Consider the following 16,827-nt stretch of genomic DNA (forward strand, 5'->3'; position numbering starts at 1 on the left):
GTTTTTTTCCTTTGAAGATTAAAGTTGTCCATTCTTCCTTCTTGGCTAAATTTCTAGGTCATGGAACTAAATATTCACATCCTTTAAACGGGGTTTTGTCCAAGGGGTAACCAATGGATAATCCTTAATCTTATGATCAACTAATTAACAATGATAACAAGTATTAGGAAGGCTAAGGTACAATAATTTCTAAGTGAAAGTATTGTCCCCGACTTGAATCTCAATAGTTTCTTTCAGGTCATGCCAAAGGTTGACCTCAACACAAAAAAAAACTACGTTGCCTAAAGATTGGTAAATTTTTTGCATGAACATCTAAAAAGGCAAGGTAAGATCAGGAAACCTACCCACATGGGGAATTCTAGTTTCTTTTTGTAGACACCTAAATTTGATTAGACCGCTTTGGTAATCCTATTTAGTTATCTCTGAAGGCATCATTAATTAAATTCCTATTTAATTAATCCTTTGCCATCCCCTAGCTGATTAATTTAATTAATCATCTATAGTCCTAATTGATAAATCAAATAACCTATTATTTATCAATTAAATCCTATTCTTCTATCTAATTCCAAAATCCCCATTTATTAAATAAATCTATTTGATAAATAAAACCCCCAAATCTAATAACCCGTAACCTATCCCTAACCCTTCATCTAGCCTAATCCACCCCATCCACCCATACTAACCAAGCTTAGCCACTAACTCACCCACCCTCATGAATTTCATCCACTTGCACATCTCTAACATCCCTAATCTAATCCTAAACCCAAGCCTAATCCCCCTCCTAACCTTGTCACATTCCCTAAGTGAGCTTAAGACTTTCCTAAGCCAAGCAGAGTCAAAATCTCAACTCCCTCTAAAATATCCCAACCATAAGCCATCAAGACTCTTACAAGCCCATTCATTGCTCTTACAAGCCATTTATGAAGGGTCTTTATGAAGATATTATCCCTTGAGCCTCCTTTGTTGACTCATCCATCCCCTTGCCTCCATCCACTCACCCTGTGACATGTGTCACTCCCTAGTTGGTGCTAAACAAGAACAATCCATGTCCTCCCCTTTGAGTGTATCATAGCCCTCCTTAAGCTTTCATCTCTCCTTGCATCTTAACCCTCCATCCCTCAAGCCCTTAGCCTATAAATTGCATCCCCTCCCAAGCCATATCATCACAACCTTTAAGCTAAATTTATAATGCCATTTTAAGACCAAGTTTTACAACAAAGCCATCATCCACACCCAAATCCAAATCCTCCATTGAAGCCATTTTGAGCATTTGAGCATACATACCAAACCTATCAAATAGACTCATCCCTAAAACAAGAGAAGAATCTCATTGAGAGAGCCCCTTAATGGCTCACATTCTCATTTGAGTTGTTTCCTCTTTGTCTCACTTTATGTTATGTTTAACAAGTTTGTAAATGCTTTTGATTTCTTAGTTTAGTATTTCTCGCATGCTTATTTCTCATATACATTTTTCATCTAAGATAGTGAAGTCTCCAGAATAACGCTAAAAAATTAGAAAGGAAGAACAAACAAACCATGACACATTAACATGCAAAGGGTTGGAAAAATGGAAAAGAAAAGAAAACTTTATTAAGTTTTTTCATAGCTTCAAAGCATATGCCATGAGGTGACCAAGATTCAAAAAATCATTCCCACAACATGCTTTCAGGGGGGACCACACCCATAAAATGCCCTATTAAATTAAAAATTTCAAGCCAATCACATGCTTTATCAAAGTCATCTATAGGAAGCACAACACTAGGGGATGTACCTCATGAAAGACCTTTAGGACAAACTTGAGGGGACATTCGTTTAGAGGAGGCGCCATGAGCATCCAAAGAAGAAACTCTAGCACTAGTACCAGTAAGTGGGCTAAATTTGGTCAAAGTCGTGATATAAAACTAAAAGTCCCACAATCAATGTGGTATGACAAGGGATGGATGCAAGCAAAATATTATATTTCAAGAAAACCAAAAAACCCTAACAGAGTGCATGCAGACCCTTTCATCAAAATTTTGACTAGCTCTATTGACCCATATTTCATGAGTAATGGTTCACAAGAACTCATCTCTCATGAGAATGAATAGAACACTTAACACTTATTCAATTTAGGTGATTCCCACAAAGGTGATCACAAAGACTTCTCAAGAGGTCACCTATCCTAACACTACTCCAACTCAAGAGCAATTAACTATGGAGTATCTCCCATGATTAAAATCACTTTTCTTGCAACCCCATTTGTAAAACCTTCACCAAGTTTTGTTTATTATGAATCATTCATTAGAAATCCCCTTAAGTTCGTCAATTGATAAGTAGGAAATATTTTTCACAACAAATCAAATTGGGATATTGCTATCAAGGTTTAATTATGTAGTTCTCAAGTCAAATTCATCAACCCATGTTTTATGAGTAGTGGTTCACATGAACCCATCTCTCATGAGAGTGAATGAAACACTTAGAACTCATTGGATCTAGGTGATTCTCACATAAGTGGAGCATTGGGACTTCTCGAGAGGTTGCCAATCCCAATACTAATCCAACTCAAGCATGTTTAACTATGGAGTTTCCTCCATAGTTAAAACCACTATGATTACAACCCCATTTACAAACCCTTCACCGAGTGTTGTGTCTTATGAGCCACTCATTAGAAAGTGCCTTAAGCTCATTAATTGATAGGTAGGAGATATTTTCCACAACAAGTCAAATTGTGATATTGTTATCAAGATTCAACTATGAACTTCTTGAGTCAAACTCATTGACCCATGTTTCATGAGTATTTGTTCATACAAACCCATATCTTATGGGAATTAATGGAACACTTAACACTCATTGTATCAAAGTGATGCTCAAAGAGGTGAAACACTAGAGCTTCCCAATAGGTCACCCATCCCAGTGCTATGCCATCTCAATTGCACTTAACTACAAAATTTCATCTATGTTTAAAACCCCTCTACTTACAACCCCATTTATATAACCTTCACCAAGTGTTGTGCCTTATGAAACATTCATTAGAAAGCCTCATAAGATCATCAATTTAAAAGTATGAGATATATTCCACAACAAGTAAAATTATGACATTGCTATCAAGATTCAACTATGTGGGTCACTCATACCTAAAATTTACCAACTAATGAAGGTACTAATTATTTCTATTCACAAGTTTCTTTACAATTTTTCCTTCAATATATTCTCACATATCCTTTAGTGTCATATTAATGGAGAAGGATACGAAAAGGTATTTTACTTTATGGTTAGCCCACCCCCTACCCCTATACTTAAGATAATTTGTCAAGCCATAGAGGGGGGAGTTCATCCCATCCCAATATTATAGACTTAGGAATAGAAACATTCCTCTGAGATGCCTCACATAAAAAATTAACTTTTAACATTACTGTAGTGACATTACTCTCCTCCAAGTCAAGAAGGATAATTGTATCAATAGAAAATTATATATTTTAAGTTTGCTCCCCATTAGGTAATTGAATATTTTAAACATTAGAGGTAGAAGATCAGATATTAGAAGACAATGCAAATAATTTTCTATAAGAACAAACAATGTGGGGGTAAGTGGAGACCCTTGTCTCATGGATATTGATAGGTCAAAACATCCAACCTACTACCGTTAACTTCAACCCATTCCCTGACCCCATTAATAAGTGTCTGGACCATCTAGAAGAACAACCTAAGAAAGCCCATACTTTCCAAAATCATAAATATGAAATTTAACTCCATCCTATCATAAGAATTCTCATAGTGAATCAACACCATACTAGCCTTATTGTTAGAATACATATCCTAGTTTTTAAATTCTCAGTAGGCAATAAATTTCTCCAAGATGTCCCTGACTTTGATAGATTCAATTGGGTTAATCACTTTGGCTAGGACAGTCTCCAACCTTTTTGCTATAATATTAACAAAAAGTTTGTAAGACACATTGAAGAATATGATAGGTTAGGGATGAGCCTTACCTAACTACTAGTGATATCGGCCCCCTAGGGACCCCTCCTTATATCATCTTTATAGACTAGAAGTTCTCTTCCCTAATCCATCTAATATTTTCTTTTATAAAATTAGATAGGCAATTCATGAAGCCCAAGGACCTTGTCATTAGTAAGGTCAAGAATTACCTTTTTATTTCTTCCATGATTATTTATTTGTCCAACATCTCCACATCCTTTTTATTAACTCTTTTGGCAATAATGTTCCTAATTTTTGTCTCTAGTACTTTTCTTGCTTTGCCCATCATCCTCTAAAGTGAAGAGTTTTCTAGAACCAAGAAAAGGATTTCAAAATATATACCTAATTAGTCATTTCAATCTCATTTTTTCATAAGTCCCAAATCCTATCCTTGGCTTCTTTCCTCTTAAGAATTCGAAACAAGAATTTATCCCCAGAATTGATCCAACTCACCCTGGGTCTTGTCTTATCACCTTAAATTTCAATATTTTGTTGATCTCTTAGAGGGTCTCTTGCTCCAGTGAGTGCTTCCTTAGTTATCTAGTTAGATGATTTTTTTTGTACATAGTTTTTAGACTCAACCAATCTATTATGCATTTACATCTCCAATATCCAATCATATTTTTCCTTTTTTTCCCTCCCACTACCTCAAAAAATATCTTCCAACTCTTTGTGTCTTTAACCACATCTCAACAACATGTTTGACCACCTAATTATAAAACCATATGATAATACTAGTAGCATAAACAACATCATCATCATCTAGAATGTTAGTGTTGAGTGAAAACACATCATATTTCTAGGATTTGGGGATCTACCAACAAGAAAGACATCAATAGTAATGGGGAAGTAATCCAAGAGTGTATATAGTTTTACCTTAGTGATCACACCATTAACATCCTTCTTAAAGTTATAGATGTCCTTATTTACATAAAACTTGTCCAACCTAGTGTACATCCTCTTATATCCCTATTGAAAGTTGCACCATGTGAATAAAAATACCTTTGAACCTACTAAAGGATAATTTTTTTTTAAAATTTCAATATCCTGAGCTAGTAGAACTTATCACTGTTTTTCCACTCAAATTTGGATCCCCCTAATTTCTCCTTGGGCATCTCAATCAAGTTGATGTCCCCTATGATCCATGGGATCTCGTTCAATTAAAACATCTAATTCCACAACTCCACTACATATCTTTGTAATCATTAGGTGAATAAATTGAACATAGAACAAACTCCATATCTCTATCTCTAAGGATAACCCAAACCACCCTTTTCCAATGTCAGGAGCCCCACTTTGTAACAAAATCACTCCATCTAGGGCCCACCAACACAACAACTTGTGCTTTACCCTTGACACATGATTGGTAGAGTAATACTTAGCTTCTCACCATATGCATTTCATATTGATATCTAACATGAATTGAATAACTTTAGTTTCTTATAACAAAAGTATATCAATGTTTCATTCTAAGAATTTCTTCAATGATATATATCCCAAACCCCTTACATTCTATGATGCATACTGCAACCCCATTAAAAATTATGGGGAAGTGTCCATAGAGGTCTTATGGCTGAAATAGTTCAATGATAATGGATCGACAATACTCCTCATAATCTTACTTCCTTTTTTATAAGTTTCCTCCTTGATCTCTTATCCCTCATCACCTTTGTATTCTCCTTCACCACAAATCCTTCTCGGAGTCCATTAAAGGGGATAGTGGCCTAATGATTAGTCTTTCCATCCTCTAGTGTCTTTTGACTAGAGGGCCCCTTATATCCCATAGCCTCCTCAACCAATACATTTCCATCATCTCCTCCCTTGAGAACATTCATGCTACTCTAGGTAAAGGATCTACAATATCTACTAGGGAAATGAGGGGTTCAAGATAGAGGGAAACAATAGCAAAAAATCAAGAAAAAATTCGATAGATAATCATCTATGTCATAAGATGTTTTGATAGCATTGAGAGCCTCATCTTCTACTGAATCAAATGGTTGTGAATTGTCAAATCTTCCCTCCTACAGTTATCACCACCTTGAAACACCTCTAAGTGTTTGTCGATATCATAGATCTCTATATCAAGAGCCAAATCCTTCTACTTGAGTGTGAGAATGGAAGGGTCCACCTTCAAACTACTTGTATTCACAAGTTGGGGGTTTTCTAAATCTTAGTCTTGTATTGGTAATATCTCTAATTCTTTTGCTAGCAATAGAGATTTTCCTTAGTTTATATATACCAATTTTTTGGACATTGAGTGTTCTATGCTTGGGGTGATTGCTCTCAAGGCCAAATTCAAGACAACTATTGACCCTACTATTAGAAGCATTTATATCGTTATGAGTCAAAGTCATATTGGGGATCGCAGAGGTAAGATTCCCCCACCAAGGATGGTAGACAAATTAATGACCTCTTGAAGCTTATTGAGGATCTTACTAATGACATCCACATTGCATTATATAGCTAAGGAAGATATCTTCGGAACCCACACTATGAGGTATATGCATCTCCTCCAAACTCAAGCTTTGCAAATTTTCTAAGCACAACTAGAATCTTGCTCTAAGTTTGATGAAAGGGGATCTAGACTTGTTATGAAGCGATGGTAAATTGTACCCCATGTGGCCCTCCCTTTTGCACAAAAAGTATGCATTAATGTCACCAAGGTATTCAATAAGGCATACAACAACACCTTCTTCTAGTTCAATTTTAATTTCTCTTGTAAGTTTGAGACCAGGACAATGTTTGATAAAATCTTAGCATCCATATGTGGGAGGAGAGATGTAGTTTCATCCATTTGTATTACATTGTTGATGGATTCTAGAATTTTGGGTAACAATTTTCCAATTACATAAAGGTATATTACATATTGTTATCCACCTAGGGCACAATAGTGTCAAAACTTCTTTAAGTGACCAATCTAGGGTCCCAAAGCAATAAGCCCCATTATTCAAAAACTCTCTCTTAGCACCATTTCTAGCTCAACAAGTTTTTACAAAAAATAAGAAAAAACCCTTTTGCACCATCTTGTAATAAGAATAATGAAACCCTAACCTTCTACTCCAAGTAATTTGCAAAAACTCGTGTAGGAAGTTTTTAGGAGGAAGTTTTCTAATATCTTGAACCACCAAGAATATGGTTGTCTCTAAGCCCATCTTTTCCCCCATTAATCACCATAACAATTTAAAATTTAGTTTTAACAACAATAGGAGTTAGGCTCTAGGAACTTGAATCTTGTGTCGTTTGGGAACACTTGTTCATCCACCACACATGTTCTCTTCGTTTGAAAGCACCAACCACCATGGGAATGTCACCCCTAGGAGAGACATTACCTATGAAGTTTTCTTGTCAAGTTCAACAAATGTAGTCTACAAAATTGTAGACCAAAATAGAAACAGGATGACCTCCTAAACACAAGGAAGATCTCATCAAAGAATGGACAAGGATAAAGGTTAATTATAGAGTCTTTTTAGAATGTAGTATTTAAGAGTTTTGATTTGGAATCAATAATACACTTTTTAACTAATTGGATTTTTTAAAAAATATTTCATGTTTTGAATTACAATCATTAATCTAATTGTGAATATTAAATAGTATGCATTAAAATTAAGTAATATGTACCATTTTGTAATTGTAGCTAGAATTATGAAATTTGGCTAAAAATAAATACTAATAATAGTTATAATTCTCTTGTAATCTTTTTTTTTTTAAATTGTATTTTAGAAAACTTTACATTTATGTCATTTTTAGTTATATATATAGTTTTAATAAATAAAATAAATATTAATGATTTAAAAATTATTTTTGTAAAGAGAATTGAATACAATAATCTTTAGAAATATTTTATTAAATACCATCTTTATGAATTTACTTACAAATCTTGTGTAAATGTTAAAGAATAAATATCAAAATCAAATAACATGTCTAATCTTCTAGTTGTAGCCAGGTTTAAGGTTTTTGAATTAAAAGCAGCCAAAACTAAGGGGCTGGCCCTTAAACAGTCAAGCTAGCAAACTACCAATAGATTACCAACAACCAAAAGTACCCCCTACCACTTAAAATACAAAAACATAGTTTGGAAACTTAACTAAAAGAGTATCAACATGCATGACATACATACTGCCTGTAATAAAACTGAAAAAGCTATGGAAATATAAACACAAAGGCAAAAGAGCCTTAAACCCAGCCAAGTTTAACAACCAGCAAAAGAACAACATGAAAAACCAGAAGGAGAGAGCTCTTAAGGCTTCTTAGCCTCCTTCCTCCCTAGGAGGATCTTTACCCAATCTTTCGCAAAGAAGTCAAATAGCAATTTGGAGTCCTCCTTTAGCAGATCATCCTCTTGATCTTTAAGCAGGTGAAGCATGGTAGTAGCTACATGTGTCACCTTGACAGTAAACTTTGTTAGAAGGCACATTCTTTCTTCTAGCACGTGAATTCTTTCCCACACATCATTGTCAGCCATCTTCTTGATCTCCACGTTGACCTCCTGCTTGTCGCTAAGAAAGTCATCCGCCTGCGCCATAGAAACATCCTGCACAATCGGGGGGTTAGTGATATCCTTAGAGGAAACCTTAACAGGGGAGGAAATCATTATAGGGGAGGGCACTCTGTCCACAATTTCAGGAAACTAGTCCCGGGATAAGTCCATACACCCCACCCCAATGGTTGCTAAGATGTGCATCATCTCCTTCTTCTCTTTAATCCATTCTCCCGAGCCAAATCATGAGGAATCTGAAACCTCCTCTTCCTCCTCCCTTTTCCCCTCCCCAAAATTCGACGCCTTCTATTTCATCCTTTGTTTAGGATGACCCATGTCCTCTGAATCTAACTCCTCTTGCGAGGCCCCAACTCTCAATTTCCTTTAGCATTGGATTTTGCAATCCTCCCTGACCTCCTTCTACCCCCTCTCCCCTCATTGGATTTTGCAATCCTCCCTGACCTCCTTCTACCCCCTCTCCCCTCATCCTCTGAATCCTCTGGTTCCTTCTCTTTCCCTTTATTTTGCCTCCCTTTTTTTTCTCGAGCGGGTGGGCTTCAGCTCAACAAGGGACCCACTAGGCGATGGCTAAGGGGTAAGGGCTCTCAGACCCATGATTCTAAGGGGGACCAAATGGGGCCAGGGGTTGGGATGGGCAGGAATATCTATCTCAACAATCCTGGGGGGACTAGAGTAAGGTGAAATTGATATAGTCAGAACATCAACCCTTGATGCAAAATGGTAAAATTAACACCCTTCTTCATTATATCCTTTACATTAATTATCGTATCCACTAAATCATGCAACAGAGAGAACGGAATTGAAATAAAGTCATGGTGCCAAAAATGGTTTAGAAGGGGAAAGTGGTAGGAATAACAAACACCATACCTCCCTTCCAAAGTTAAGTAATTCATCAACATCAAACACACCTCATTCCATGGCTTAGGGAGTTTCTCCCGCATAAATCCACCTCTATGTCAAACAAGTTCTTCCCCATCCAAGAAAAAGCACTACAAACTCACTTTGTTGGCCACCCTTGTCACCTTTTGCCATTTCCTACCCTTCATAGCATGTCTCGTCACCAAAGAGATGACTTCCTCAGAGATATGAAACGAGATGCCATTAATCGTCACTCTTCGGTCCTCCCAAGAATTGACAAACTGTAGGGAACAATTTAAGGTTAAGGTTGGTGTTAGGGGTTCATTAAAATTAGAACTTCCACTCTAAGAGAAAGTTTTGGGTTATGGTCAAAGTTGAATTTAGGGTTAGAGTTAGCATCAACATTCATTGAGAATGGGGTTGATGTTCTATTACTATTTAGAATAGAGTTAATGTGTTCAATCTAGGGTTAAAATGTAATTGATGTTATGATTTTATTCCACTCTTAACTATGATCTTATATCCCAATAATAATTGTCAATCCTACATAAAACATTACCTCTAATGCTAATTCTATCTTTACCGTAACACTAACACTAACCTTAATACTATATCTAACCATAACTCTAACCCCAACAAAAATGACACATTAATGGTTGAGATCAATCTATCCATTGTACCGCAATCTATTTTATAATTATTTTCTTCCATAATAATTTACATAATCTTACTTCTATCATAATCATTACACTTCATTGGTACAAGTGCTAGCTATATAGACAAATATACCTCTATTGCTCCCACTACAAAACTTTTTCATTAACATCACAACACATAAATGAAGTATGACCTCCTAATTTTTCATTTGAAACAATGGCATGTAATTCATGCAATTGGTTGTGTATAATTATACATGATTGTATCTTTATAATTATACGACCATAAAATACATGTTGATTGTGTATTTATTAGATGTACACTTTTATCTTACTCTTCAAGAGTTGTGCAACACGATGTTTTAATCTTAGATGTTGCACATCACTACCCTTGGGCAGTAATCCCTATTATGATTAAGTAGGAAATATATTTATCATTCTGCCCTCTATAATGATATTTTCTCAAATGATGACGAAGTTGTATCATTATTTTAAGCGTCACTAACCTTATATAATCCCATGTATCATTATCCTCCCTATCCTCAAGTTTTATCACCTTATATGTTAGTGAGCTCTTGAATTTTATGTTTGAGTGTTTTTATCATGTATATTGATAATAGTTTAAATTATAATATACTAAAAATTGTGTCAATCAAAACATTATTTCTACAATACAAAATCTTGATAAATAGAAAATATTTTCTACAGCACATCAACTTCTTCTATTGTTACTAATATGTAATTTTTTTTAGCCAAACTCATTGGCTCATTTGTCATGAGTATAGTTTGCAAGAACCCATCTCTTAGTGGATCACCAAGTTAGTAATTACATCAAGTGATGCTCACATTGAAAACCCACTCCCAAGCTAATAATTATATCTAGGTGATGCTCACATTGGAAACCCACACCCAAGCTAATAATTATATCTTGGTAACACATTGAAAACCTTTTTACAAGACACTTATTTAGCTAATGAAGAAGTGGGTCCCCTGCGGCGCACCCGAATGCCATCTACCATAGCTACTGATTACAAAAATGCTCAAATGATTTCTAATCACAATTCAAAATACAATTTTTTACAAGTTAAATTTCTTTCATACAACAATAACCAAGATGATATTTTTCCAAGTGACTAAAAAAAATCCACATCTATAAACATCCATTTTTATGTTTATTAAGACATCATTACTACCTTAACATGAATCCACATCTACATCTATAAACATCTATTTTTATGTTTATTAAGACATCATCACTACCTTAACATGCAACTATATAAGTGTAATTTTTAATTCATAAGAAAATTAAAACATAATAAAATACATTTTCCATGACTAGGTAGAGTTGTGAATTTGAAATACAATTATTACTTTGAATTCTGCCACACAAAACTATAATGTTACCACATTCATACCCTAACAAAAACTCAACATACCCACGACTAGGACTTCAGTTCTGTAAAAATCGAGAATAACACAGCAAACCCGCCATTGTACTATTTATCCACTTGGAACAATCTGCATTGCAACAAAAGGAATTCCCTAAAAACAAATTCGTTCCTTGTACCATCCATACACTCTGAACATTCTGCATTACTACACAGGGTGTTCCAAAAACAAAGAGAAAATTTAAACAAGGAAAACAGAGCATTTTCCTCAAAGAAAACCTAAAGCTCATCAATTGCAACACTTGCAGGGTTAGAGGCAAATCAAACCGACTGGCTCAAACCCTAAGCTATATAGCCTAAAGTTTTTTCAAAAACTACATATATTCTCACCAGCAAACCCTGAACCTTCACATTGTTGACAATGAATACCTTACAAACCCTAATCCTTCACAAATTTAAGCCCAAAATGACAGGCGGCATAGCCCTTGAAGGCAACTTACTGCCTACACGCGGCCTTCCCAGACGCAATTAGGCATGCCGCCTACCCTGTCCAGGAGGTCCTTCACATCTTGGGACGGACTCAGGCCTAGCTGAACAGCCCGCTGCCAGCGCTCAATCCGAGTGAGTCCTACGCATGGCCCATACCGCATGTCCAAATCAAACTGCTTCAGTATCTGCTCTACGCAGTCATCTTCCTCCTCTGCAAAAACTGCTTTAAAATGCTTTAAAATGCACATGTGAAAGGTTTTGAGTTCAAATCTCTTAGATCAAGTCATAAGCTCCCAGATATCGGTAAGAAAACAATGTCCAGATAATTCATAACGGAAATGGAAGGAAAAACATGCAAATGATACAGGCGCTTACCATAAACATCGTCATACGAGTTAAGGGAGTCCGACTGTGCTGCATCCGCCGAAGTAGCAGAGTCGGTAGAAATAGCGGGAATTTCTTTCTTCAAATCTTTTCCATTATCAATCCTACAGCTCAGTTTAGTAGTTGGAGAGTTTAGCGGCTTCCTCTGAGGATACAGAGCTCGCAAATCTGATCTCCTAGGAGCCATCTCAAAGAACTGTAATCACTTAAAACTTTAAAGCGCGCAATCAAAATACATAATTTGTCTCTGCTTAGCTCTTCATAATTTATAAAGGAAGCTCTGTTTCACGCCCGTTTAACCTCGGGTGAGGGAAATTCTGGCCGTTGGAACCACGGTTACTTGGGTATTCGAGTTTAATTATAAATTTCTGGAACGATCCTCTATTTCAAATTTGCGAGCGGTTTGCAGCTTCAAAACCCTACGAGAGGGAAGGAAGAACACAAAGAACCGGTAATCAAATGGTGATAATCAAATTATTGGTAGTGGCTAATCCCAACAAAATGTATTAAGACAAAATAAAGTCAAACTTTTTTTTTCAATTTAGGAAAATGCAGTGATTTTTTTCTAATTTTGTTGTTGTTTTTTACTACAAACTATGTAGATCATGAAGATCAAATGTTGAAAATCTATGATGTTTTCGATTTTTTGAAATTTGGTCAACTGTATAATTTGTAATTATTAGTTCATGTTGACAAAAGAAAAACTTACACATTCATCTGCTCATTCACTCCAATTAAGAACTAATAAAAAAATTTGAGCAGCCAATAGAATTTAAGACTTTTTAAGTGTCAATTCTTCTACAAAGGTCTAACTATATATATTTATTAGTCTGACTTATTTATGGGCGGAGACTATAGTTTTCACATATCTCTTCACAATTAGTTATAGTCTTGGGAATCATGAAAAACACATAACATTCCTTATATAATGTGGTTGTTTGATTATTTCCTATTAAAATGAATTTTTAGCTTGAAAATTCTTATTTTCTCATTGGTGGAGCTACTTTTTCTGGTAGTCTTTTTAATTTTATGCTCAAAACATTTTGTTAAAACGGAGCTTAGAAGTGTGACAATTTTCCAAATATTTTATGGATGTGTCTTTTGCAAACAAAGAAAGGGTTTTAAGTGGCATCGTTTACATTAGTTGGGTGTAATTAGGGAACATCTATATAGGACATATGGCATTAAGTATGTCTCTCTTGACATTACATTTTCCTCCCCGCTTCTCTTCATGGCTAGTTTCCTTATTGCTAGAATTTATGTTGGTTGGCCTCTATCGAGCATTATAATTTTTGAAATCGTAATGTTGTAAGTATAATTCTCATCCTAGCATTTCTATTGTTGTATCTTACTCATCTTGTGGAATTTGTAGGCATTGCATTGTTGAAGTGAATACAAAACAAAGATATATTTGTTTCCATTTATAGAGCCTACAAAGACACAATATATTATTTATCGATCTGACTAAGATTTGAAGTCAAAAAAATCTTATCATACTAAATCAACATTTCAAAATAACTGATGGAACTGTTTTTGTTTGCCTTCAATTTTGTTATTTGTTGTATGTTCTTCAGTGATTGGCATCACTTCCCACTTCTTTATGTTACTCTTGGATTAACTTTCAAGTTTTTCCAATTTTTGAATACAAGTTATTTGTTTGTTATTAAAAAGGGGACACCTTGTTTGCATAGAGAGGGGGAGCCAATTGCAGGAATCAAGAGCATCTTCTTCATTTGTAATTGCCCTCGGATACAAATTCAACTGGCTATTGGAACTTTGATGGTATCTGAATCTTTCTCAACCATGGATTCTTGGATAGATTAGGTTTTGGGGTTTAGTCATAGTAAACTCAATTGTTTATATTTGGTAAAAGGAGGGAAATGAAAGATTGAAGGATCAATTAGCATCCAAGTTTCTTACAACCATGAAAAATCAAGATCTTGCCAAGGTGTGACTATATTTAAGGCTATACTTGTGAAGTACTCAAATCATATTGTAATCTATGATTGATATTTAGTTTGATTATATGTCCTTGTGGCAAAAACTTTGGATGCAATTTTGTTTATTGAACAAACACATGTACACACATACAAATCTAGGTGTTTGTATAATATTTTGTTAATATTGGAGTTTTTCTTGGTTATAAGTATTATTTTAAGGCTTCTTGTTAGACCTATTTTATAGCAATAATTTATTCCATTGTAGAAATTTAAACTTGACATTTTTTTCATTTTGTTTCTGGTGTTTTCTTATTGCTTTCATTTTGTCATATATAATTGCAACTATAAAACCTAAAGATAACAAATCCCATATCTTGATACATCTAGTTCTCAATCAATTTAAAATATGATTTAATATGGAATCAGTTATTTTTATTACAAAATTATCGAATAAGTGTAATCCTTATGGGTGATCACATGGATAATTTTTGTCTCGATTTGTGTTAGTTTGTGAGATCTTATTTTTGCTATTCTTCTACTGTAACTGTGATTCTTTCCAACTAATATTATTAGTGATTTTGTATGTAATGTCTGCCCCTAGTTCACATTTCTGTTATCATTGCCAAACTCTTTTAAGCCAATTTTATGCTTGATTATTAGTAGTATGGTTTTTAGATTATCAGATATTTTTTCACATTCAGTTGATTATATGATAAGATTACTTGGTACTCTATACTTTATGTATGCATGATGATTATTACAGTGATTTTAATTATTGATGATGATTAGTTAGATGGATTATTATATGTGTTTTCTTATGGATACTTACCCCATATTGCATGTGTATGGTGTGCGTGTATATTTTCTTTATGTATGACGTTTCTGATGTGGTTAAGGAAGGGAGTCGTAGTCACTTGCTAGTCGAGATCTACATGATGCACCACTTCCTACCATTGCTTGTTTAGCTTAGTATATATGTGTTTGTACATGTGTGGATTTTATGCAAATTGCAGGTACTAGGTATCGACTTCCCTGAATTGCCAAGATGAGTGTACCCTATTGCATTATCTCAATGGTAAGAGGGGAGATAAATTCTTAAGTCCAAATCCTAACCTTTAAACCCATTTGTCCTAGAAAATTAGGACAAGTATCTGAGATGTCTACCTTTTGAATGCGTTGTATGACGTAAAATCGTGATTATAACACTTTAGTTTGATCTTGTATGTGTTTTTCTATGATGGGTTTTCATATTTCATCCTATAAGTCTTTAGTGATTTTTCTATTAATTAAGTCAAATTAAATGATTAAATTAATGATTTAATTTAATGGAAAATTATTATGATATTTTTAATATTTAATTATATTTAATTAATTTGGAGAATTAATTAAATAAAAAGAATTAAAGATAAAATTTATAAGTTTAATTTTAGAACGTGATAATATTTATTTTATTTAATAATAATATATTTAGAGTTCATTTTTAAATAAATGTGAAACACTATTATTATTATTATTTTGATTAGACTGTAAGAATCGGGTGCAGCACAACCCCCCTATAAACTGCAGTACACCGAGTAAACTTTTTAACGTGATCGGTAGCACTTGTGTAACATGCCCACCAGTACCATGGGGATGGGGGAGACTAGAACCCGTGACCAACCCCTTGCAACAGGAAAGATTTAGCCCACTATTATTATTTAAGTTAATAAATATTTTATCAATTAATGTTTCGAATAATAATTAAAAAGTGAAAAAGATATTAATTTATTAAAAAATTTAAGATTGCATTAAGTGTGCATGAGATTAAAATTTAATAAATTAATTAAAAAGAGAAGTCAAGTGAATTTAATTAAGATATTTTATATTTCAATAAACATGCATGAAAAAGATAAAGAAAAGATAATGAAGAGTTAAAGACTATTAAGCAAGGAGTCCTCTCGAGTGATAGCACAATTAGTGCATCGAATATAGGAGAGAACTCCTTATCAACAATTGAGGGTTCATTTTCGAGGGATTGTGAATTTTTGGAAGAAAGAAGGTTTTGAGAGGAGAAATTTCTCTCACAAATCTTTTTGGGCGTAGCGATTTAGCATCAAAGTCCAAGTAGATTCTTGTGATTAATTTGCACAGTTAATTGCACTATTTATTTTCCTGTCTTCTTCGTGACTATGATATGGTTATGTGAATAATTCTTTGTGATGAGTATTTCAATTTGAAATTATTGGTATGCATGTAGATTTATTTTGCATACTTAGAGATCAAAATATCTTAAATTCCCTATTCAGTAATTTGCAAATTAGTTTTAAATCGAGAAGGATTTTGAAATTTAAAGAGAAAATTCGACTAGTTGGTCGTATTTTCCCTATCAAATTAATGTCAGAATTATAATATATATATATATATATAATAGAGGTAGGTATTTGTTTGTTTAAAAAAATTTATATATAATTTTTATAAACAAAATTAATCAAAAAAATGAATTCCTTTTTATAAAAATATATATAATATATTATAATGGAGAGGGGTGGGGAAACCCCCCACACACCCCTGTACCTACTAGCAGCTTTTAAAGCGCTACGGCAGCAGGTACCCTGTTGCTCGCAATAGCAGTCATACTGCTGACTGCGGCAACAGAGGTACCTACCACCGCAGGCTAA

General features: G+C 34.3%; 1 protein-coding gene across 2 annotated transcripts; it reads right to left on the minus strand.

Annotated features, from left to right (window-relative positions):
* Positions 1-11,441: 11,441 nt before the first annotated feature.
* LOC149569685 (uncharacterized) lies at positions 11,442-12,642 on the minus strand. 2 transcript variants are annotated; one of them, XM_089822408.1, is made up of 2 exons: positions 12,222-12,642; positions 11,442-12,057 (listed from the first exon to the last, which is right to left on the minus strand). In XM_089822408.1, the coding sequence occupies exons 1-2, from the start codon at positions 12,415-12,417 to the stop codon at positions 11,861-11,863; spliced, it is 393 nt and encodes a 130-aa protein (XP_089678534.1). In that variant the 5' UTR covers positions 12,418-12,642; the 3' UTR covers positions 11,442-11,860. The 2 variants fall into 2 exon arrangements, with proteins under 2 accessions (XP_089678534.1, XP_089678533.1); XM_089822407.1 differs by having other exon boundaries at positions 11,442-12,066; positions 12,222-12,630.
* Between the last annotated feature and the right edge of the window lie 4,185 nt (positions 12,643-16,827).

The sequence above is a fragment of the Cupressus sempervirens genome, chromosome 3, assembly GCF_028749045.1.
Source record: "Cupressus sempervirens isolate cs-2001-9-10 chromosome 3, ASM2874904v1, whole genome shotgun sequence".
NCBI lineage: Eukaryota > Viridiplantae > Streptophyta > Pinopsida > Cupressales > Cupressaceae > Cupressus > Cupressus sempervirens.